Source organism: Phocoena sinus, chromosome 7, assembly GCF_008692025.1.
Source record: "Phocoena sinus isolate mPhoSin1 chromosome 7, mPhoSin1.pri, whole genome shotgun sequence".
In the NCBI taxonomy this organism is placed as follows: Eukaryota; Metazoa; Chordata; class Mammalia; order Artiodactyla; family Phocoenidae; genus Phocoena; species Phocoena sinus.
Window position 1 is genome coordinate 19,475,696 of NC_045769.1, and position 22,255 is coordinate 19,497,950.

Consider the following 22,255-nt stretch of genomic DNA (forward strand, 5'->3'; position numbering starts at 1 on the left):
AATCATCTGACAATGCAGGGTTGCCACAAACCTTCGATTTGTAAAAAAACGTAATATCTGCAAAACACAATAGAGGCACAGTCAAATGAGACGTGCCTGTGCCTTTAATCACTTCCACAAATTGAAAACTGGTGTCGCTTGTCAAAAATATTGACCCCAAAGATAGACACAATGAACACAAAATGATGCTGTTAAACTTTAACTCAAGTTAGTTGCCCTAGACTGCCGACCTGGAGTCTGGCTGTCAGTTAGAAAGGCGTTAAAGGGAGGTCAGCACCAAAGCCTTGCCGTTGAAGCACATTCACTGCTGTGCGGTGACCAGGTAAAGCTATCTCTCCTGTGGCCAGCGGCACTCCTGTTCATCTCAAGCTTTGGAAAACACCGAGGTAGGCAAATTGTAAACCCTGGACAAATGCTCACGAGCCATGGAAGGGTATATTTAGAGCGCCGTTTCTGCCCAAAGCTCTGGAAGAGCAGTCACTCCAAGTAAGCAAGTAACCCAGACAGGAAAACGGAACAAGCAATAAAGACAAGCCCACTGAGGGATCAAGCCTCGGTTAAATCATTCATTCATTCAACATTTATTGAGCGCCTACTGTGTGCCAGGCACCGTGCTAGGCGCAGAAATACAGAGATGCATAAGATACAGTCCATGCCCTGAAAGGTTCACAGTCTAGAAGGGGAGACAAACATGTAAACAACTAAAATACAGTATGATAAGTGCCACAACAGAAGCATTTACAAAGAGGAGAGGTAGCCTGGAGGGGGAGGGACACGGGGGTGGTCTTCCTGGAGGAGGGGGCCTTTGAGGGGGATTGTGAGAGACGAATAGGTGTTTGCCAGGCAGACAAGGCAGGAGGAGCAGGGTAATAGCATTCCATTCTGATGAAACAGCATGAGCGAAGGCACAGAGGCATGAACTGCATGTTTTGAGGGGCGGGGAGCTCTATTCTGGTGGTATTGCTGAAGTTGGCTCCAGAGGCTGTGGCTGGAGAGGAAGGCAGAGGCAGGATGATGAGGAGAAACTGAGAGCAGGAGACATCTCAGAGGCACCCCAGAGGACAGTAGAGCCTGAGGGAAGGAAGGCTTCCACCCAGGAAGAGAAGGTTCCTGGCTGACCCAAGTTACGCCCGCTTGAGGACAATCGGAGTCCTCACTGCAGCCCCAAAGGGACTGGACACAAGGCCAGAGGAGGAGCTGAACTGAGGGAGGGCTGAACAGAGGGGAAGGGCCCAGGCTTGGGGTCCTGGAAGCTGCCACTCATTTGAGAGCTCTCCGCTCCTGGACTTCTGATCTCTGCTCTCTGCTGCGCAGATCCCCTGCTCCCACCATGATGGGGCCAGGGGCCAAATGAGAAATGACCTGGGAATGTCTTTGGCCAACTGTAAAGGGCGAGATGAATGGCTTTACTAACTAAAAGAGGAAAGGGTTGAGGATAAAGCAGGAGTTCCTCAGAATACGGGCCATAATGAGAAAACCAGAGTTGCCCTGGTGGACGATGGCCCTCTGGTCCCCTGGGGAGGAGGGGCCCTGTTGGCCCAGGGCAGGCGCAGAGGCCAGCTGTGCAGGGAGCATGTGTGACCTACAAGACAGTGGGGCTGCAATCCCAGCCTCCTGGTGTCTCCTCAGCCTGAGGTCAAGTTGCCTTGGCAACCAGGATCCTCCGCCTTCCAGGCAGTAGGGGAGTCACCGAGGCAGAGATTGTCCACAGCCAGGCTTTCAGCCCTTTCCTCTTTCTCAGAAATGGCTGTTTGAAAAATGCCTGCATGGGGGACGGGTGGAGGTGGAGCAGGGAGGCTGGGGGAGGAGGGGCAGACTCTCAGTAAACCAGAGCCCAGGTACCCCTCTGAGTGACCACTTTTCCAAGGCACCACACCTCAGGCCACTTTGAGGGAGTGAGTTTCTTTCCCTGCCCTGGATGGGAGGAGGGGGAAGATGGACTCAACCTGTTCATGGCTCCTGCTGCCCTGAGTTCAGAGGCTACAGTGAGAGTGAGGCCTCTTCATCCTCACTGCCATCACGGGAACAGAGGAAGGGAGGAGGGGAGGTTCCCGATTAGCTCTGCCCTCGATGGCTCAGCCTCACCCCACGGAGTCTCCAAGCCTTCTGTCAGCCCCCTTCCTCTCGGTCTCAGGCTCTCGTTGCCTTGCCCCTCCTCTCCCCCGCCGACCCGGGTCGGGGCGTGGTGCCGGCTTGACGGGCTGACGGAGGTGGTGGTGGAAGCAGTGAGAGGGAAGGTGTGGTGTGAGCCATGGTGGGTGGCTTCCCCACCACGGGGGTGGGGGGCGGGGGGGCTGGGCTGGGCTGTGGTGGGGTCACTTGCTCTTGTGTAGGTCCTTCAGCTGGCGGAGCTTCTCCAGGAGCTGGGCCCGGGAGTAGCCATTGTCTCCCGTGGGGCCTGGGCCTGGCCCCAGAGCCTCCTGCAGCACCAGGCAGTGCGTCCTCAGAAATGGGTTATAGGAGCGCTCCTCTCCCAGGGTGGACGGGCACTGTGGGGCGAGAGGCACCCGGGTTTGGTGGGGAGAATCTGGAAAATAGACCCAACAAGGGAAGAACGCCCGCACCGCCCCACCCCAGGGTCCAGAAGTTCTCACTGGAAGGCCCTTGTGCCAAATATGTCAGCTCTGGAGAGGGCCCTGCAGGGTCCGCAGGGATGAGCCCTCTCTCAGGAGTGCCCTCAGCCCCTCCTGGACCCCAAGCCTCGCACCGTGCTCCTGCGTTCCAGCCGCTGCCTCTGCACCCACTGCATCTTCCTCTCCCGGGCCAGGTTCTCGGGCTCCACCACGCCTGCAAAGCCCAGGTTCTCCTCCGCGTACTCGTGGCCTAGGGATGGCCATGGGGGCCAAGACACAGGGCAGAGTGAGATGGGTACGGTCAGAAAAAGTCCTCCCCACCCGCAGGCTATGGGTACCTGACGACTGGGGAGGAGGGGCAATGCTTCCAGAGAAGCCCCGACCACATGGAGCTGTTTCTCTAAATGTGGGCACAAGTCAGCCACGAGTGAAGAGGCAGAAGCATTTCAGGGGGGAAAACCACCAGACCTGGAGCCAGAAGACCTGCATTCTAGCCTGTCTGGCTCTGCCCAGCTGTGCGACCTCAGTCAAGTCATGGCACTTCTCTGAGCCACAATGTTCTCCTTTGGCAAGTGGGGAAAATAATAATGCCACTATAAAATTATGTGTTCCTGGTGCCTGGAACAGGGCCTGGTACACGTTAGGTGCTCAATAAAGTATTTGTCGAATGAATGAATGGATGCCTGTATGTTCTGAGGATTAACTGAGATATGAGTAAATGTGTTTTAGAAACTATGGATATGCAATGTACACATGCACCTACGTATGGATGGATGGATGTTCCATGTACGTGCATATGGATGATGGACGTACAGTGTGTGGATGATGGATGCAGGCAATGACCCATGCAGAATGGATTTAAGGCCCCTCTTTGCTCGTTAAGCAAAGGCAATTTTCTGTTCTAGGCTTTGGCTATGAAAAATCAGCCATCTCCCAGGGATGCTCTGGGACCTACAGGGCTCCCAAGAGGCTGTGGGCTGGTTGCCAGGGAAGCAGAGTCCTTACAGAGCCAGTTCTGCAAACAGAAGGGAGCTCTGCCCCCACTGCTAGAGTTGGCTCCCAGGAGCCACCAGAGGTGGAGCTGTATCCCCCCTGGGCCAGGAGCTGAGTCGGCTGGGACTCTGGGGGTGTGAGGGGCTAGGAGGAGAGGGAGGGGCACCTCACCAGGCCACAGCAGAGTGTCGTCCCCCAGCCCCAGCACGGTGTCCAGTGAGCTCAGCATGGTCTCTGCGGTTCCCTCAAAGGTCCGTCCTGGTAGGGTCAGAAGGTATGTGTAAGGTACAAGAACCACACAGCACGGTAAGGTACATGAAAAGGGTGGGGACCAGCTTGTACAGCTGGGGCTGGCCACCAGCCCTCAGCCGTGCCCTTGCCGTGCCCACTTCTCTGGCATCTACTCCTTCCCTCCCTCTGGGAGCTGGGCCCAAATATTCAACCGCAACTGAGCCCATTGCACATATTGACATGTGGATAGAGGGGGCTGCAGAACCTTCAGGCTGAGTTCTGTGGCTCCAAGCCCTCTTGATATAGGGTTGCTCTTTTCCGTAGAGCACTTCTTTCTTTGCCTGTGCTGTCTTTGGGACTCCATGCACCTTGGGACCTGTGATCCTCCCACCGACAGGATCACCCTCTCACTCAGGGGTTCTCAAGTTTTTGTAACTAGTCTTGCCAGTCACTGTATCAGAGAACCAGGCTCCACCCAGTGGAAACAAATGCCCTTCGAGGTCTCTACTCAGTTACAGGCATCGTCTCATTCTGTCCATCCCCCGCGGGAAGTCGTGAGGATATAAAAGAAAAATCAAGGTAACAAAGGCGGGAGTAACTGCCGAGGCAACATGTGTACTGAAACCAATGTTTTCATGCATTGCGTGGAGCTGTGGCTGTCCTTGGGCCCCTGCTCTGGCCTCTCTCCCTCCCTCTTGTCCCCCCTCCTCCCTCTTCCCTTTTGGGGGACTCACCACAGCCAGAGAGGAAGAGCAGGTCCCCTGAGAAGAGGCAGGAGGGACCCTTATAGGGCTCCCCATCCAGCAGGTAGACCAGATGGCCTTGTGTGTGGCCAGGGGTGGCCAGAGCCTGGATCTGAAGCCGTCCCACACTAACCACATCTTGATCACACAGGGGACTGAGAAGCGAGGCAATAGTGGAGAGAAGGCTCTAGAGCTTGTGCCATGCTGATCCTCCCTCCCCCGCCCTGCCCAGGCCCAAGGGAATGGATGATGTACAGGAGGGGGGCTTCCCCACCAGAGAGAGAGAAGGCACCCCCAGTGCCCAGGACTTCAGACCCAAGCCCTCCTGTTTTCTCTTTTGGGGACTATGGCTGGATCACTTGGGGGATGGGCAGTGGCAGTCTTCAGATGGGCTGTGATCTACTCTCTAAGGGCCAGGAAGGGCATCAGCAAAGATCCACCTGCTGACACCCCTGAAACATGTGACTAAAGGATGGGGGGTGAGGGGAAGGGTCCACAAGGGCCATCCCATCCCTGGGTCAAGGGCTTACTGGGTGAGGTAGGGGATGCCGTCCTGAGGGCTCCCATACACCCGACAGTCCTGGTGCCGCCGGCTGAGGTCACGGTTCCCTCCACTGTGATCCCTGTAGGATGGCACAGGCAGGGTCTTTAAGGGGCAACTGTACTGGGCCTCCTGCCTCCTTCTTCCCCAAGCGTCTCCAGGTCTCTGAGCCATGGGACTCCTGGCTTCTGGACTGAACCAAGCTGTCCACACCTCTTCTGGCCTTAGTTCAAGCTGTCCCCCTGCCCAGAATGTTGTCCCAACAACTTGCCACCCCTCCCCTCATCACCAACTAATGCCAACTGATCTTCTGGACCCTCAGCTCCAGGGTCATCAGTCTCTAATTCCTCCAAGTGGATCTGATCACACCCTCCCTGGTGCCCCCACCCCCGTACCCTGTGCCAACTGTCACAGTTGTTACTGTTTATCATCGCTGTACACTTTCATACAGGGCTGTCTCCCCTATTGGACTATAAGCTCCTTGATGTTAGAGATCACAAGGTTTGCCCATGCCCGGCACACACGCCCGCACGGAATGGAAGGTAAATGCCTGCCCCATTCTCCTCTGGCGCTTCAGAAGCCTGGTAAGTAGAGCAGTGGGAGACCCGCCCCTCCCCCTCCCTCTCTGCTGGTGCCCCAGTGACTTCATGAGGATGGTGTCCACCCATACTGACTTCTTGACTCTCGGCCCAGCCTGTTCTCGCGGGACCCAGTCCTGGCAAGCCCAGCTGGGGCAGGGGCCAGCCAGGGAAGAGGATCTGCACCCAGACCTCCCACCTCAGCCCCTTACCAGTGCTTGTGGGTGCAGAGAATGGCAACCAAGTTAACGCCCTCCTTTTCAATGGAAGCCTAGAGGAGAGAGGGGGCAGTGAGACTGAGGAACAGGATGCAGAGGGAAACAGGGGCATGGGTGCTGGGTGGAGAGGAGAGGAGAGGAGAGGCGAGCAGGGAGAGATGAGGGAGAAGGAGGGGATGAAGCCAGAGAACGAGAAGCGGGTGGGGAAGAGAGGGCCGGGTAAAGGGGGGCAGCTGAGCCCCAGCCTGGGCACAAGCGAGACGGAGATTCGTGGAGGGGGTAGACACACAGACACACGCACACACAGATAAATAAGTAACAAGAGGGAATGATAAAGACGCCCAGACACGACAGACAGAGGCGAGGAGAGAAGAGCGAGGGTCAGAAAGGGGGCCACAGAGAGTGAGAGGCGGAAGAAAACTCCCTAGACCCGCAGTCCTGGGTCAGCACCACTTGCCCTCTGGCTCTGATTCCCCCACTGCTGCCCTCCCCCTCTCCCCCCGCCATGCCCTGACACTGAGCCTCTCCCCATGGTGTGTTTGTGGTGGTCTCTTTGTGCACATGTGTGTCAGGGTCTCTGTGTGAGTGCACATGGAGGGGGGCACATCCCATTGGCAGAGGGCAGGGTCAGCCTCTCTCTAGCAAGGAGAAGCTGCCAGTCCTCAAGGTGACCCCAGGTACCCCCGACCCCATCCTCCCCTCACCTGTACGGCCTGAGGGTCTGAAGGGTCCACAGCCACAGCCAGCCGGGCCTGGGTGTCGATGATGAGGTAGCTGTAGTTGTCTGAGAGGACGGGGATAGGAAGCACCTTCACTCCTGGGGAACAAAGATGGGCTGTGGGCGGGGTGATGGGGCGGGCAGCCCAGCAGTCGGGGGTATGAGATGGGGAGTAGGCTGGGAGGGTGGCCACGGCTTGGGGCGATGCTGGCCCAGCGTGGCCAGAGCTCACCATTGAAGAGGCGGGGCTGGGTTCTGGAGTGGCCTTTGGGGTAGCGATTCCGAGCCCTGCGCAGCTGCTGGCGGTAGAAGAGGTACCCGAGCCAGGTGCGGGTGTACAGGCTGTACCTGCAGGACAGGACGTCTGTGCTCAGCCCTGCCCCTCGAGCCCAGACCCTCCGTGAAGCCCAGGTCCCATGTCTCCACTCCCTCAGTCACCCCCTGAGTCAATGCAACTCCACCATCGCTTATCGTGTGCTGTTTGCCCTGCTCAGTACTCAGGACAAGATGGAGAATGAGACAGAAACACCCCCAAGCTCACCAGGCGAGATGTGAGCTGAGGAATTCATAGAAGAGAACCGAGGGTGAGGGTTTTATTCAGTGAAAGGAGTATAGGCGTTAGGAAGCTGCAATGAGGTGGGAACAGTATTTCAGGAAGAGCAGCGGTGTGTCGCAGTCATGCCCAGGGCTTGCTGAAGACCGGATTCTTCGGCCCCATCCCAGTATTTGAGACTCAGCCAGTCTGCGGTGGCGCTCGGGAATTGCATTTCTAACAAGCTCCAGCTGATGCTGATGCTGCTGACCCAGGGACCACAACTCTGAGAACAACTGGGGTAGAGGAAACAATAGGCCAAGGCCCAGAGGCAGCAGACAGCAGGGTTTACTTAGGGAAAGTGTAGAAGGTTCTGTTTGGCTGTTTGGTGGAGGAAGCAGGCAGTGGTGAGGCTGGATGAGCTGACCACACTCCCTCCCTCCACCTGCCTCCATTCCAGGCCATCCCAGGCTACACAGTGAAAAGGGGGCATGAGGAACAGAGGGGACTTGCGAGTGACAGAGTCCCCCAAGTACAGGGTGCCAGCACGCAGGGCTGGCTTCACAGGTGTGCGACCCGGCAGTCACATAAGGCCCCGCACGCGGTGTGATGCTCTGCTGTTGCCATCTTGAAATTCTTAACGATTTTCTCTTTGAACTTGTGTCTTGTAAGTGAAGTCTGATGGGACAATGGAACATGCATGCAAGCAGAGGTGGTACACACAACATCACGACGTGTGTCTGCTCCGTCCCTGCTGCCCCTCACACACCGTGTTTGCGATGGCCATGAGCACAGAATTCTGGTGGACCCTCTATGTGTGGAAATTCAAGGCCCAAAGTGAATACAGGTGAGTGTACATCTATGAGTAAAGAGTGGGGTGGTGGGCACTGGCTGGCCCGTAAGCCACACTTTGGGTTCAAACTAGAATTTGCTTGAAATGCATCAAGAAGGCAATGGTGTTCTAAGAAACACAAATGATCAAGGAACCCTTATCATGTTACTTCCCTGCATGATCCCACCACTGATGCTGCAAACGATGCTGCTATGGAAGGAAAGGGAAAGAGGCAACCAACCTGTGCTTCTCCTTCCAGCCCTTCCCGCTCATCAGTAAGCTGAAAGCAGAGAGAGCCGGTAGAATGTGCACGTATCAAGAAGTGAAATAAAAACAGCTGAGTTAGTTCGGTGCCACATTTCCACCGTTCTGGTCGGAACATAACACATATCCACGTACAAGCTAAGAAACGTGACTTATGTAGTTTCGGTGATCCCACATATGAGCTAAATGTTCTTATATTTGCATTTAAAAGTGGCACTGCATGATATATAATGAATGGCATAATTCATGCTAATAGTTAAGATTTTAAGTACTCCTCTGCTCAGAAGGACATTAAGTAGCAAATTAAAAACATCACGGCAAGTCGGCAAGTCGAGAGAGAGATCATAGAAGAAAGGAAAGGCTTTATATTTTAGTACCTTATGTGGCACCTCTTTCCTGCCTTTCGAGCAACAGACTCCAAATTCCTTTTTGTAAAATCCCATCTTACACTGGGCCCTGCAGAGCATGAGCAAGAGTGGTCTCGGGCCCTCTGCTCTCGGGAAGGCTACTGAGGCTGGGGTGTGGGCGGGGTCGGCCAGTGCTCAGGCTGAGGCTGGGGTGTGGGCGGGGTCGGCCAGTGCTCAGGCTTACAGGGCAAGGCAGTCAGAAAAGGGGTGGGGGGTGGTTCTGGCTGATTAAGCCTGAGACAGAAAAGTTGAGGTGGGGATGTGGACGAAGGGCCCTAAATCCCTACAGAGGCTTGCTGTGTCTGTGTCGGGGAGGCAGCAGGGGCAGGCGCTCTTCAGGCCCCTTTGGGAAGAGCAACCTGATCTGTCTGCAAACAATTTGATCGAAACCAAGCACGTTTCCATGACAGTTTGGTCGAAACAATTTAGCTGAAGGTGAATCATGGCTGTCCCAGCTCTGTGTGCCCATGCCCTTGTATCCACTGGGAATCTAGACGCGCTGTGGAGGGGTTTTGCCATCCTTTTTTTAAAAAAATTAATTAATTTATTTAGTTTTGGCTCTGTTGGGGCCTCGTTGCTGCACGTGGGCTTTCTTTTACTTGCGGCGAGCAGGGGCTACTCTTTGTTGCAGTACGCGGGCTTCTCATCGCGGTGGCTTCTCTTGTTGCGGAGCACGGGCTCTAGGTGCACGGGCTTTAGTAGTTGTGACGCACAGGCTCAGTAGTTGCGGCGCACGGGCTTAGTTGCTCCGCGGCATGTGGGATCTTCCCAGACCAGGGTTCAAACCTGTGTCCCCGCATTGGCAGGTGGATTCTTAACCACTGTGCCACCAGGGAAGCCCCTTGCCATCCTTGATGTGTCTTTATGTCTGTTTTTTCATAGATCCTGTTTTTATTTTTAAACCCATTTCAGCCACTTCCTACTTTCATTCATTCCACAATATTTAGTGAGGCCTTGCTATTAGCCTGCTCTGGGCACACAGTGAGTAAGGCAGAGTCCCTGCCTTCTTGAAGCTTATATTCTAGTGGGACAGACAGGACAATAAACTTACTGTCAAGTGAAGATGACGAAATAAACAAGGCAAAAGGACAGACAATGAGGACAGGAGCTGCTATTCTAGATCTGGTAGTCAGTCACGGAAGGCCTCTTTGAGGAGGTGACATTTCCAAGAAGTGAGGGAAAGGCCGTGTGAGAATCTGGGGAAGGGACACCAAGAACAGGCAAGTGAGAGGTACCAAACACCCGGAGGGGGGGTGAGAGCTAGTGGGAGCTGCTGATTCTCTCCTTTCTCCCTGCTGTGATGCTGGACTAACGAAGACTTGGCACAGCAGAGATGCCCAGCCAGAGGGGATGGGTTGGAACAACCTAAATACCCTGGATTGGACTCCAGACCAGAAAAAGAATGTTAGGGGGACAGTGTGCAAAATTTCAGTAAAGTCTAGAGAGTGGTTACTAGTTTGTATGGACGTTGATTTCTTGGTTTTGGTAACTGTACCATGGCTATGAAAGATGTTAACGTTCAGGGGAGCTGGGTGAGGGGTACATGGGAATTCTTTGTACGAACTTTGCAACTCTGAAATGATTTCAAAATGAAAAATTTTTAAATAATAAATAAGAAAATAAAATCACCCTTTCCTCTGTGCCCGGACACCACCCTGCATCCATGCCCGGAGTCCTGTTCCTGACTTCATTTCTTCCTACTTAGGCTTATGGAAAGTGCAGGGGCTCTGGCAACAGAAAGGTCTGGGTTCCAGTCACGGCTTGGTCCATCCTTGGTCTGAGAACTTGGGCAAGTCAATGGTCTCACAGATCAGGCTTCTCATCTGTGTGAAGATTCATTGACATACAACAAGATGACAAATGTTAACATTCTCCAGGGCCTGACAGGTGGAAGGTGTTTAGCAACTGCCGTTTCCTTCCCAGATTCAGCCGGGCACCCCTCATAGCTGCTAGAACGTGGCCGTCCACATCTGGGAGGGACTGGCAAATGTTCCCTGTCTTCCCTTATTGGATACTTATTATATGTGCTTTGTGCTCCAGCGAAGATGAAGGTGCAGCAGAAGCTGCAGTAAACAAGGCCCTGCTCTTTCATTGACTTTCTCCAGCAGGTACTTATTGCACATGCTGGACAGGGTGCGGACGGCAGAGAACAAGACACATGGCACCCTGCCAACATAGAGGAGCAGCCAACAGACACCAAACCGGAAATCAAAACACTTGACATGCAAGCCGTTAACTGTCATGGGAAAGGAAGATGGTCTTACTGTAGACAGGGTGGTCGGGGAAGGCCCCTTCTCTGAGGGCGACGCTTGAGCAGGGAACAGACAGATGAGGGAGACAGCAGTGTAGACTGTCTGGGGGGGGCGTAGCACCAGCGCCCTGGGGCAGGCACGAGTAGGGCACGTTCTAGGAGTTGCCAGGAGGCCTCGAAGTCTCTAGCCAGAGAAGGGGTTAGCAAGGTGCGCAGGCGCCAGGCCACGGAGAGGAGGTGGAAAACTGCTGGTAGGTTTTAAAGTGGGGAAGCATGTGTTCTGACTTCCCTTTTTTTTTTTGCGGTACGCGGGCTTCTCACTGTTGTGGCGTCTCCCGTTGCGGAGCACAGGCTCCGGACGCGCAGGCTCAGAGGCCATGGCTCACGGGTCCAGCCGCTCCGCGGCATGTGGGATCTTCGCGGACCGGGGCGCGAACCCATGTCCCCTGCATCGGCAGGCGGACTCTCAACCACTGCGCCACCAGGGAAGCCCTGACTTTCTTTATTAAGACCTCGCTCAGTCGCTGTCAGAAGGTACAGTGAAAGGGAGCAGAGTGGAAGGTGGCAGGGGAGCTGAGTCACTCAGTGGGGGAGATGACGAGTGCCTGGCCTAGAGGGGATGTTGGAGATGGAGAAAGGTGGGGATGGCTGCCAGACCCGAGATCTGTGCTGGCCGGGGTGGCCCTTGTGGGCCTGAGGTCCGGATCGGTGCAGAGCGGGGGGAGGGGCCTGAGGACCTAGTGGCCCTGGGCCACTCTCTCCAGGCCTGGTCCTTCCCTGACAATGAATTTCTCACGAGTCTCTCAAGTCCCTGAGCTCCGCCTCCTCCTGCATCAGCCGTTCGGCGGTGTCACAATCACCAGGGTCCATAGCCACGCTGGTCAGCTCTTCCTCCTGCTGCCTCTCTTTCTAGGAAAGGCCCTGTCATCCTCGTAGTTACAGAACTTGAGCACCCCTTTAACCCTTTCCCCAGTGTAGGTGACCCAGACAGGATTCCTCTCAATTTCGCTTTCCACCCACCTCCCCCGCATGGGCTCACCCCTGGGAACAGGCCCTAGAAGCTCTCAGTGAGGCCCTTAGGAAAGCCTCCTTCATCCAGCTCTCTGCCTCTGAAGCAAACTGCAAACTTCTGGCAAACGTTTAAGTTCCTAAAGCGCCTCCTTTGACTGCACCCTGCTCCCGCGCAAAAGCCTTCAGTGGCTCTGCATTGCTGATGGGAGAGTGTCCAACCCCCAGGCAAGCCCTCTGTGGGCTGGGAGGAGGCAAGTCTCTGCCCCCTCCTCCCATACGGCCCGTGTCCCAAGAGTGAACAATCAGACCCGCCTAAATGTCTGTCAAAGGCACGGTGGATAAATAAGTGGTGACCTGTTCAGACCGTGGAAGACCATACATCCAGGAAAGCGAATGATCTAGAGCACCAACCCTCAGCCTGCAGAGCTCAAGCACAGACATGCCACAGAGAAAACAGGTAACCTGACGGTATTTATCTAAAATGCCAAAGCACGCAAGACCATCATTGGTATTGTTTAGGGACAGAGACATATGTATCAACAGTAAAAGAATAAAGGCAGCTGAGGGGATAGTCAACACGCACATTAGCAGGGCTTCCTCAGGGGCAGGGAGAAGGTGGGTGGGGAGGTGGGCACGGGCTTCACAGCATCTGTAATATTTTCTTTCTTAAGCTGAGAGGTGGGGGGATTGTTATACTATCTATCTTCTTCTGAATGCCTGAAACAACTCATTTAAATTTCAGAACTACAGTCCTGCCTGGCTCCCGGGGAGTTCTCAGCCTGGAATACCCTGCAGGCCTTTCTACTTACTAGAACCCTAAGCATCCTTCAGGGCTGGGCTCAAACCCGGCCCGATTGTCCCAGCAGAAAGCTATCTTCCCCTGCTCCATCTGGGGCACTCAGCCTCTCCCCGTGCCTCCAGGGGCAGGTGAGCCCTGCAGTGGCTGGGCCTTATCAACTTCTACCCGGAGCCCTAACCAGCGCCATGCAGGGGGCAGGCAGTCACCAGCCTTCTCCTCGTGGCTCCTCTGCACCCCCATGGCTGCCCCCAGCACTAGCCCAGCACAGAACTGGGACCCACAAAATGCTGGCTTAGCGACCAGGAAAGGCAGGGCAGGGCCAGGCGTGCAGGTATTAAAGTGACGGGCACAGGACTTCCCTGGTGGCACAGTAGTTAAGAATCTGCCTGCCAATGCAGGGGACACGGGTTCGAGCCTTGGTCTGGGAAGATTCCACATGCTGCGGAGCAACTAAGCCCGTGCACCACAACTACTGAGCCTGTGCTCTAGAGCCTGCGATCCACAACTACTGAGCCCATGTGCCTAGAGCCCGTGCTCCGCAACAAGAAAAGCCACTGCAATGAGAAGCCCGCGCACCACAACAAAGAGTAGCCCCCGCTCGCCGCAACTAGAGAAACCCCGCACGCAGCAATGAAGACTCAGTGCAGCCAAAATAAATAAATAAATAAATTTATTAAAAAAAAAATAAAGTGATGGGCACAGAAAGAGGATTGTCAACACTGCGGCCCCACCTGACTGGCCCCGTGCCAGGCCAGTGGATCCTGTGAGGGCCGGTGGGAGTATCCAGGGCCCAAGTTACAGCTACCTCTGCCCCTGTTCTCCCCTCCCCTCCTCACCCGCCTGCTTCCAAGTCCCTCCCCTCTCCCAGCTGCACGCACATGGTAGAGCAACTTGCTCTGCCATGCAGCTCACCAAGACCCAAGGGCATGGATGGGGCAGTGTCACTGGGGCACAAAATCCCAACTTCTAAAGTCGAAGAGATGCGGCAGGACAGAGGAAAGGGGGTCTGAAGATGGGTCCATAGTCCCAGCTATGCCCATACAGGTTAGAGCATCTCTCCAGAGCCCACTGGCCTCATCTTTAATAATAATGACTTTTCCCACAGCTTTCCTAGACCCCACCTGTGAGCTAAGTGCCTCCCATCAATTATTTCCTGTCATCCTCCAAGCAACCCTGAGGCAAGTATCATTATTTCCTCCATTTTACAGACAAGGACAATGGAGCCCAGAGAAGGGGGGAAGGGATTTGCTGAAGATCACAGAGCGGCAGAGATTCACCTGAGGCAGCCTGACCCCGGAGTCCACACTCTTAACCGTTGCAAACCCCAAATAAGAGGGTAGGATGAGATGAGTGGGCCTGAACTATTTGGGGGCAGACCCAGCTCCTCTGAGGGCCTCTGCTGGGAAAACTGATCTGTCAGGGTGGTTACAGTGTTCCAGACACACAGCCCAGGATCTGGCCTCTGGGATCTCCTGGAGCACTAGTTTTAGTCTCTTTGAGACACAGACCCCTTTGAATGCTGTGAATTCTCTCCCCAGACCAACTCCTTACATATGCAGCAGTTTCCCCGAGGACTACAGAGGGTCAGAGACCCCCGTAACTCTCAGGAGAAGACCCCTTTCAATCTAGGCTCTGCCATTCTCCACCCTGGACTTATGACTGGGTGGATGGCTCCATGGGGAGCATCACGAGCCAGATGGAGAAGAGAATTTAGGAAAAAAGGTGGGACAATGTGGAAGTGAATGAGTCCCTGGGAAGAACCTGGCCTTCTCTGCCTCCTGTAAGGCGGCCCCACAGCTTCCTTTCTTCTGTTGCCCGAGGCAAGAAGCAGGAACTCACTCTCCAAGCCTCAGTTTCTCTCTCTGTAAAACCAAGTGCTCAGGCTTCCCTGGTGGCGCAGTGGTTAAGAATCTGCCTGCCAATGCAGGGGACAAGGGTTCGAGCCCTGGTCTGGGAAGATCCCACATGGAACGGAGCAACTAAGCCCGTGCGCTACAACTGAAGCCCGTGTGCCACACCTACTGAGCCTGTGCTCTAGAGCCTGCGATCCACAACTACTGAGCCCATGTGCCTAGAGCCCGTGCTCCGCAACAAGAAAAGCCACTGCAATGAGAAGCCCGCGCACCACAACAAAGAGTAGCCCCCGCTCACCGCAACTAGAGAAAGCCTGCACACAGCAACGAAGACTCAACGCAGCCAAAAATAAAAAATTTAAATTAAATTAAAAAAAAAAAAAGAAAAAACCCCAAGTGCTCCTTCTCTCTGAATGAGCAGCTGAGTCCAGGAAGTTCACGTGACTTACAAGATGACATTGACCTCCCCAGGGCCTGATGTGGAATTCTAACTCCCTGCCACAGGGTCCCCAAGCAGGGTCAGAATGTGCCCGAATGCATCAGAACGATCTCGGAGTGCTGGTGAAACAAAAAGATTCTGACATTTTCCTCTTTTGCTTACCCCGGCTCTGCCCCCCACCCCGCCCCTCCTGGATTCTGATTCAGCAGTTCTGGGGCCCGGAACTACCCACTGTGGCCTCACCAAAAAGAAAAGAAAGTTTCCTAATTGGTCCTCTGGGACCCACTGGGAGACAGAAAAACCACTCTGCAGGGCGGGGCTGGGGTGGCGGCGGCAGGCCTGGGGCAGCCTGGAAGGTGCCTGAGGGCCCTCCCCGCGGTCGGGTCGGGGCTACAGGACACAGCACCCCGTCGCCCCAGTGAGAGCCACAGGCATACCTTTCACTCCTCGCCTCGCTGAACCAGAGTGTGGCGTCTTTGGTATCTGAGCCTGAACCTCCAGCCCATGGGAGGCCACCAGGGACAGCTGGGGCAGTGAGACACAGCCCCTCCCCACCCCCTTCTTTTGGCTGGCTGTGGAGAACACACAATGAAGCCCTTCTTCTCCCCCTCCTCCCTTGAGCAGTCTTGCCATCCTGGGCAGCTCTGAGAGAGGCCTGGGGGCTGTCTGTCCCAGCTAGGCCCTGGCCCCAGACTCTACCAGCTGGACAGCAAGCCCAGGCTGAGAGGCTTCTCTGGTCGGGGGGTTGCTTTTGGCTTCTCCTCTCCTGCACCCCCGGGACCCAGGTTTTCCCAGGCTTTGCATCTGACCAGTGACAGGCAGTCTTTATGAAACCAAACCGGAAATGCCTGTCTGAGGGCTGAGGGACCTGGACAGCCACCAGGACACAGAGTCCTACTGGAGCACAGCCTGCTCTGAGGCCCCTCAGGAACAAATCGAGCCACTAGCTGTTCTGTGCTTTCTCAGAACTGAAGAAACTGAAGATAAGGAGATAGCTAAAAAGGCCCTCAAGAGTGAGAGTTTCTGGAAGCTGCCAGCAGGCCTTGGGGGGTAGGGGGACCATTTCCCCATGACCAGGAGAGGGGCAGTGCCTGCGTCAGGTCAAGACACAGGCCTGAGCAGGAGACCACGGGGCCTGTGTCTATTGTCTCCATACCCATCCCGGGTCACCGTCTTTCCCAGGGGGGAGGGAGAGCGGCTGCTGAGGGCTCTTGGGAGGACCAGAGACGCAGGCATTGCTGGCGGCCTCTTTGCCGGATCTTGGTCCGGCGCAGGAGGCCTGGACTATTTCTGTCTCCTTGCCTGAAATCCCAGGCCACCTGCCCAGACAAGGCCCCTGGGGTTTGTTTGGTTCGGTCTGTTCTTTTTGGTGCCCCCTCCCCCACGCCCCCGCTCCCTCCCTCACCCTAATCCCAGGCCCTCTTGATTCAGTCCTGCTCCCTGGGCTAGGCCTGTGGGAGTCCAGTGGGGAAATCACACCTCTGAACACCTGATGCAAGAATTAGCAAGAATATGCAGTGAAGGCTCTAGGAGGGGAGACAGCGCCGCAGGCTTCGTAGAGGAGATGGGACTTGGGCCAAGCTATTTATTCATTTAAAAGCCCTTTAACATGGGGATATATGTATATGTATAGCTGATTCACTTTGTCATAAAGCAGCAACTAACACCATTGTAAAGCAATTCTACTCCAATAAAGGTGCTAAAAAAAAAAGCCCTTTAACAAGCACCAGCTCTGTGCCGGGCACTGTTCTGGAAGCTGGGATAGAGCAGTGAAAGAAGTTTCTTCTTTCATGTGGCTCATATTCAGGTTGGGAAAGAAAACCAATAAGCAATAGGCAAGTCGATATACAGGATGTCATGCGGTGATACGTACTACGGAGAATAAGCTAGCAGCGTAGAGTAACAGAGCGCAGGCGTGGGGGCCTTGCTGTTTTTACACAGGGTGGTCAGGGTAGGCCTCTCGAATAAGGTGATATTTGAGCAGAGACCTGAAGGAAGAGAGGCACAGGCATGTGGCCATCTGGGGGAAGAAAGTTCTAGTGAGACAGAACAGCGAGAGGTCTTGGAGGTCAGACTGTCTCAGAGTGTTTGAGGAACAACAAAGTGGCCTGTATGGCCGAAGCCCAACGAGCAAGGTGAACAGCATACCAAAAACAAGTGAGGTTGGGGATCGGCGGCCACTCAGGGTCTTTGAGCCATTCTGGAGGCATCTAAGCAGAGAAGTGACACACTTCTGACTTCAGTCTTAACAGTTTCATCCTGGTTGCGACGCTGAGCGTGCGCTGGGGGTACAAAGGCTGAAGGGAGCTGTCAATTTAGGAGATGAGGTGAGACGCGACCACAGGCTGGCCCAGGGTTGTAGCAGTGGAGGTGGGTTAAGTGCTCGATTTTGGATATATTTTGAAGATGAGCTTTTTTTTTTTTTTTTTGCGGTACGCGGGCCTCTCACCGTTGTGGCCTCTCCCGCTGCAGAACACAGGCTCCGGACGCGCAGGCTCAGCGGCCATGGCTCATGGGCCCAGCCGCTCCGCGGCATGTGGGATCTTCCCGGACCGGGGCATGAACCCACGTCCCCTGCATCGGTAGGTGGACTCTCAACCACTGCGCCACCAGGGAAGCCCTGAAGATGAGCTTTGATGCAACAAAATTTGACGTAGGGAGGAAGGCCTGGCAGGCCCCAGACAGAAGTACAGCAAGAACACAGAGCCTGGGGAAGATGGGATTGGGGGAGATGGGTCCGGAGGGGATGTGGGAGAGCCCCTTTGGGTGAGGGGTGTGGACTCCACTCTGTAGGCAACATGGCCTGGGGAAGGGGGCACTGGGAGTCATCCAGCCGAGGGGCCGCTGTAGATGGTGACACTGCAGTTCTGCAAGGTCCCAAGGCCTGCAGAAAGGAGAAGGACCCTCCCTGCTCCCTTCCTGCAGGCTGTGCTGTGGATGGCCCAGACCACTGCCTCTATGTGGCCTTTCTTCGGGCCACGAGCAGGTAGGTCATTCACTCAAGAGTCCTCAGCTCAGGACCTTTGCCACCCTTTGAAATCAAGCCAGTGGTCCTCACTGGCCCCAGAGAAGGGCTTTCCTCTTTCAGAAGTGGAGCAAGCAAGGTTTGTCCTGAGACAGCTGGTTTCACTTGGGTCAGGAGGTTCAAGAAAGATCATCTATGCTTAGGAGTGAAGAGAGCACTTGGTCAGGGAGGGTGGGAAGGTTTTGTCAGCTAGGACTGTCCATCCACAGAGGCCGAGTGCTTTCCACTTTCTCAGACGTTCTCAAGGCATTCCCAGCCTAATTCCCCATTCACCCCCCTCCCCGCCCCACCCCCTGCAGACAGGCTCTGCTCAGGGGCCCTTTCTCTACTTAAACCTCCTCAACTACCACTGAGAAGGCAAAGGGGCAAAAGGGAAACTGAGGCATGAAGTAGGAGGCACACATAGGGGAGCACACACTCCGGATCCCAGCCTCCTCAAGCACACCCTGCTCCTCCTGGGGAAACTGTAACGCCCTGCCTCCTGCCAGTTAGGGTGCCTGTTCACATGCTCCTCTCCCCGACTCCTTGAGAACGGCGACCAGACTCCGCTCGTATCAGTGATCCCGCAATCTCGACCCAGGGCAGTTAGGGGGGTCACTGAATGAATGAAGGGTTGTGGGATTTCCTGATGGGTACGTGGGCAGGATAGGCTTGGAAGACAGGAGTAGAAGCATGTAAGGAAGCTCCAAAAAAAAAAAAAAAAAGTGAGGGGCTTCCCTGGTGGTCCAGTGGTTAAGACGCCGTGCCTCGGGCTTCCCTGGCGGCACAGTGGTTAAGAATCCGCCAGCCAATGCAGGAGACACGGGTTCAAGCCCTGGTCCAGGAAGATCCCACATGCCACGGAGCAATTAAGCCCGTGCGCCACAACTACCGAGCCTGTGTGCCACAACTACTGAAGCCCGCGCACCCTGGAGCCCATGCTCCACAACAAGAGAAGCCACTGCAATGAGAGGCCCGTGCACCACAACAAAGAGTAGCCCCCAGCTCTCCGCAACTAGAGAAAGCCCATGCACAGCAACGAAGACCCAACGCAGCCAAAAATAAATAGTAAATACATTTATAAAAGAAAAAAAAAGACTCCATGCCTCCACTGCAGGGGGCACCGGTTAGATCCCTGGTCAAGTAACTAAGATCCCACATGCCGCATGGTGTGGCCAAAAAAAAAAAAAAAAAAGAAGTTGACAAGCCTCCCCAGTTAAAGCTATCTGGGCGTCTATTTAAAAAAAAAAAAAAGGAAGCTCCAGAAGGAGCCATGGCCCAGCGCCATGTATCCTCCCTCCCACCCATCCCCCATGCTATAGAATGAGCAATTGCTAACATTTCCTGAGCACTTACTACAAGCCAGGCCCTCTGTAGAATTTCATTTGATCCTCACAGGAGCCCTGTGAGATAGGCACTATCACCAGGCCCATTTACAGATGCAAACAACTGAGGCACAGAGAGGCTGAGTTATTTGTCCAAGGTCACGTGGCTACTAAGGAACAAAAGCTAGGATTCTAAAGCAGATTGTCTGTCCCCACATGCTATGTGCTTAACTATTCCACACTGCCTCCCAGGCCCCGCAGAGTCCCAAATGTGTGTGTCTACCTCAGGTTAGCCCAAATCAACCCTCCATTGTGCTGTTATCCCCATCCCAAGACAATGGTGGTTATGTTTGAGGAAAGCCCTTAATAACACTGTCAAACACCAGTGAGTATTGTTATTAATGATAACATCAACAACGACTCCTCTCCCAGCCATTGCTTCCTATCTCCATCGTCCACTTTCCAGCCTCCAACAGAATCCTCTACTTGTGGTCCTCTCAGCCACACATTTAGGATGGAGTGTGCCCATGTGCTCTGCCCCTCCCATCATGTCCTGCCCCATCCTGTCCCCCTCCCTCTCCATCCTTCCTGGAGGCACCCTCACAGCATTGACACCTGCCCATTTCCCTCAGACCGTTTCCTGCTAACACCCCCCCCCCGTCCCTCCCAGCAGCCAGCGGCTTCTCCCCCAAGGGACTGGACTGATTGTTTCCCAGACCCTGGAGGGGCAGGATCTGGGATTCTGATTCCAGGCACGCCCTTCTGCTCTGCAAATTTGGGGAGTTGATTCCAAGGCAACCTTGAAATCCAGCCACAGGAAAGCCCACGGAATACTGAATTCCAAAGAAGCTCTCTGAGAATTCCAAGTTTGAGGATTTGGAAACTCCCACACCCCAAGTTCTAGGACTAGCCAAACCCTCAGGATCCTGAGGTGGCGACCTTGGGAATTTTGATCTCAGGACTTCTGATTCCAGTCTCTTGTGGAAACTTATTTTTCACTTCCTCAGGCCATTTGTGTGATTTCGATGTTACCAATTTTGAAAGCTGGAAGTAGATTTAAAAATCCCTCCCCAAATAGAGCAATCAAATTTCCATAAATTTTGTAAGGAGAAATATTCTTTTAAATCCTAAATATGCAGATATTTGAATATTTGTAAATCTCATTATTTTAATGCAGAGCAGTGGTGACTTAGTTGGAGCATCATTGAGAATGTGACCACTGTTTGGGCTATTAGAGATGCAAATACCCCAAAAGGCACACGTGCAAGATTCCCCCCCACCCTATGTTTTTCCAGTTTTCCCCCCACTGGGCCCTTATATCTCTTTGTCTTAAGAGTGAGTGTGAGCACAGTCCTAGGGGTGAAGCTTCTGGGATATCTGGGGTGGTCAGGGGAGGAGGGGTGAATTGTACAATGTCTTCTCTGAAACTCAGGAAATTCCCGGCTTAGGTCCTCCCCCGAGCCTGGCCTGGGGCCAGGGCTCCCATAGTTCCCAGGCCCAACATCACGTGCTTCAACGGGGGCCTGAGGTCCTGCCCCCTGGCCCTGCTGGTAACGGGAAGGGGATAGAGACCCTAGGAAGCCTTCCTCCTTCCCTGCCTCTTAGTGTTTCTGTGGTAGAACAGGGCTGGTTGCCACCCTTGCTTGGCCCAGGAAGGAGTAGAAGTAGGTGGAAGGGAAGAATGAGGACTGGGGTGGGGGTGGAGGGTGGTCAGAAAGGAAAAAGTCGCTGGAGGTCAGTGAACCAGCGAGAAGTCAGGCTGAGTGATTAGGGTCGGATTTTACAGCCTGAGGCTTATGACAGGGGCCAGGATGGGTGGGGGAGGGGACTGAAGGAAAGGCATAGACCGACCTACAGAGTTGGGACAGAAGAGCTTACATTGAATGGTAGGGAGTTGAGCGATGGGGAGAGGGACAGGGACACATGGAAGGAGTTAGCGGTTTCACGTGAGACTTAGAAGGTCTGAGACATTCCTTCTCACCAGCACCTGCCCACTGGAGGAACTTGCGGGGGTGGCGGGAGCCCGGGCTCCTGCACCTGCTCTCTTTTCCAGCTCCCTTGTCTCCAGCCCCTCATCTGGCTCTTTTCTCCAGATGTCCTCTCAACGCCCCCTTTCTCTGGCTACCCTGGCCTGCTCCCCACCCCACCCCCGCCGCAAACTGCTTTCCCCAACCCAACCCAATTTTCCACCCCCAACTTCTCTTCCTCAGTCCCCCCAGATCAGTGGCTTCTCCAGCCTGCCTCTCCAATCGCTCTAATCTGGCCCTGGATCCCCTAGCCCTAGCCCCGTCAGAACCCCTAAACCCTCCCCCGGCACCCCTCTTCAGTCCCCCTTTCCAGCGCGACCGCTTTCCCGAGCCCCGCATCCCGCCGGAGGCCGGCACGAACCCGATTCGGAAGAGCAGCCGCTTGCTGCGCGCCATGAACAGGCTACGGAGGGTCCGCCGCGCTCGGCAGCTGCTGGGGCTCGCGAGCAGGACGAGGACCAGGAGCAGCAGCCCGCAGCTGGCGACCCACAGCCACGACGAAGGCCAGCCTTGCCAGGCCATGCTGGGGGCAGGCGCCCGAGGCCGCCCAGGGGGCGGGGCGGGGCGTTGCTACGCGACGACTCGGCCCAGGCCCCCACTTGGAGAACCTGAGGGGTTGGGGCCACGCCCCCTGCACCCGCAAGCTGGGGGACTGGGGGCGTTCTGGTCCCGCCCCTTCATTGACTCGCGTTCGCACCCGCCCACTCGCCGTCCCTGGCCTGGTGCACTCCTCGAATGTCACCCGGCTGAAGGTGGCCTGGCCCCGCCCCCGGCTGGCCGGTCGGGAGGCGTGGCCGGAGCCGGCATCTGATCTGCGCTAATCCCGGTATAAAATCGCTGGAGTCCGGAGCTCGGCCCCACACTCCCACCTTCCCCCAACAGGGAACTCTGAGAGAGGCCCTGGAATGGGCCTCTT

General features: G+C 55.1%; 1 protein-coding gene across 3 annotated transcripts; it reads right to left on the minus strand.

The window, feature by feature from the left end:
* Positions 1–557: 557 nt before the first annotated feature.
* On the minus strand, positions 558–21,961 carry LOC116756502 (probable hydrolase PNKD). Of its 3 annotated transcripts, none has more exons than XM_032636932.1 (9): positions 21,701–21,961; positions 6,828–6,943; positions 6,582–6,661; positions 5,872–5,930; positions 5,071–5,163; positions 4,532–4,695; positions 3,738–3,824; positions 2,708–2,823; positions 558–2,489 (listed from the first exon to the last, which is right to left on the minus strand). In XM_032636932.1, exons 1-9 carry the CDS (start codon positions 21,859–21,861, stop codon positions 2,316–2,318), a joined length of 1,050 nt encoding a protein of 349 aa, XP_032492823.1. In that variant the 5' UTR covers positions 21,862–21,961; the 3' UTR covers positions 558–2,315. The 3 variants fall into 3 exon arrangements, with proteins under 3 accessions (XP_032492823.1, XP_032492821.1, XP_032492824.1); XM_032636930.1 differs by having other exon boundaries at positions 6,582–6,694; positions 21,701–21,958; XM_032636933.1 differs by lacking the exon at positions 21,701–21,961 and adding an exon at positions 17,132–17,297 and having other exon boundaries at positions 6,582–6,694.
* Positions 21,962–22,255: the final 294 nt, after the last annotated feature.

Excerpts from the sequence above, each read along its gene's own strand:
- LOC116756502 (XM_032636930.1), bottom strand. The coding sequence starts at position 21,861 with ATGGCCTGGCAAGGCTGGCCTTCGTCGTGGCTGTGGGTCGCCAGCTGC. Across the intron at positions 6,695-6,827 it reads CCAGCCCCGCCTCTTCAATG|GAGTGAAGGTGCTTCCTATC; the intron begins GTGAGCTCTGGC and ends TTTGTTCCCCAG. Across the intron at positions 2,824-3,737 it reads CGACACTCTGCTGTGGCCTG|GCCACGAGTACGCGGAGGAG; the intron begins GTGAGGTGCCCC and ends GGCCATCCCTAG.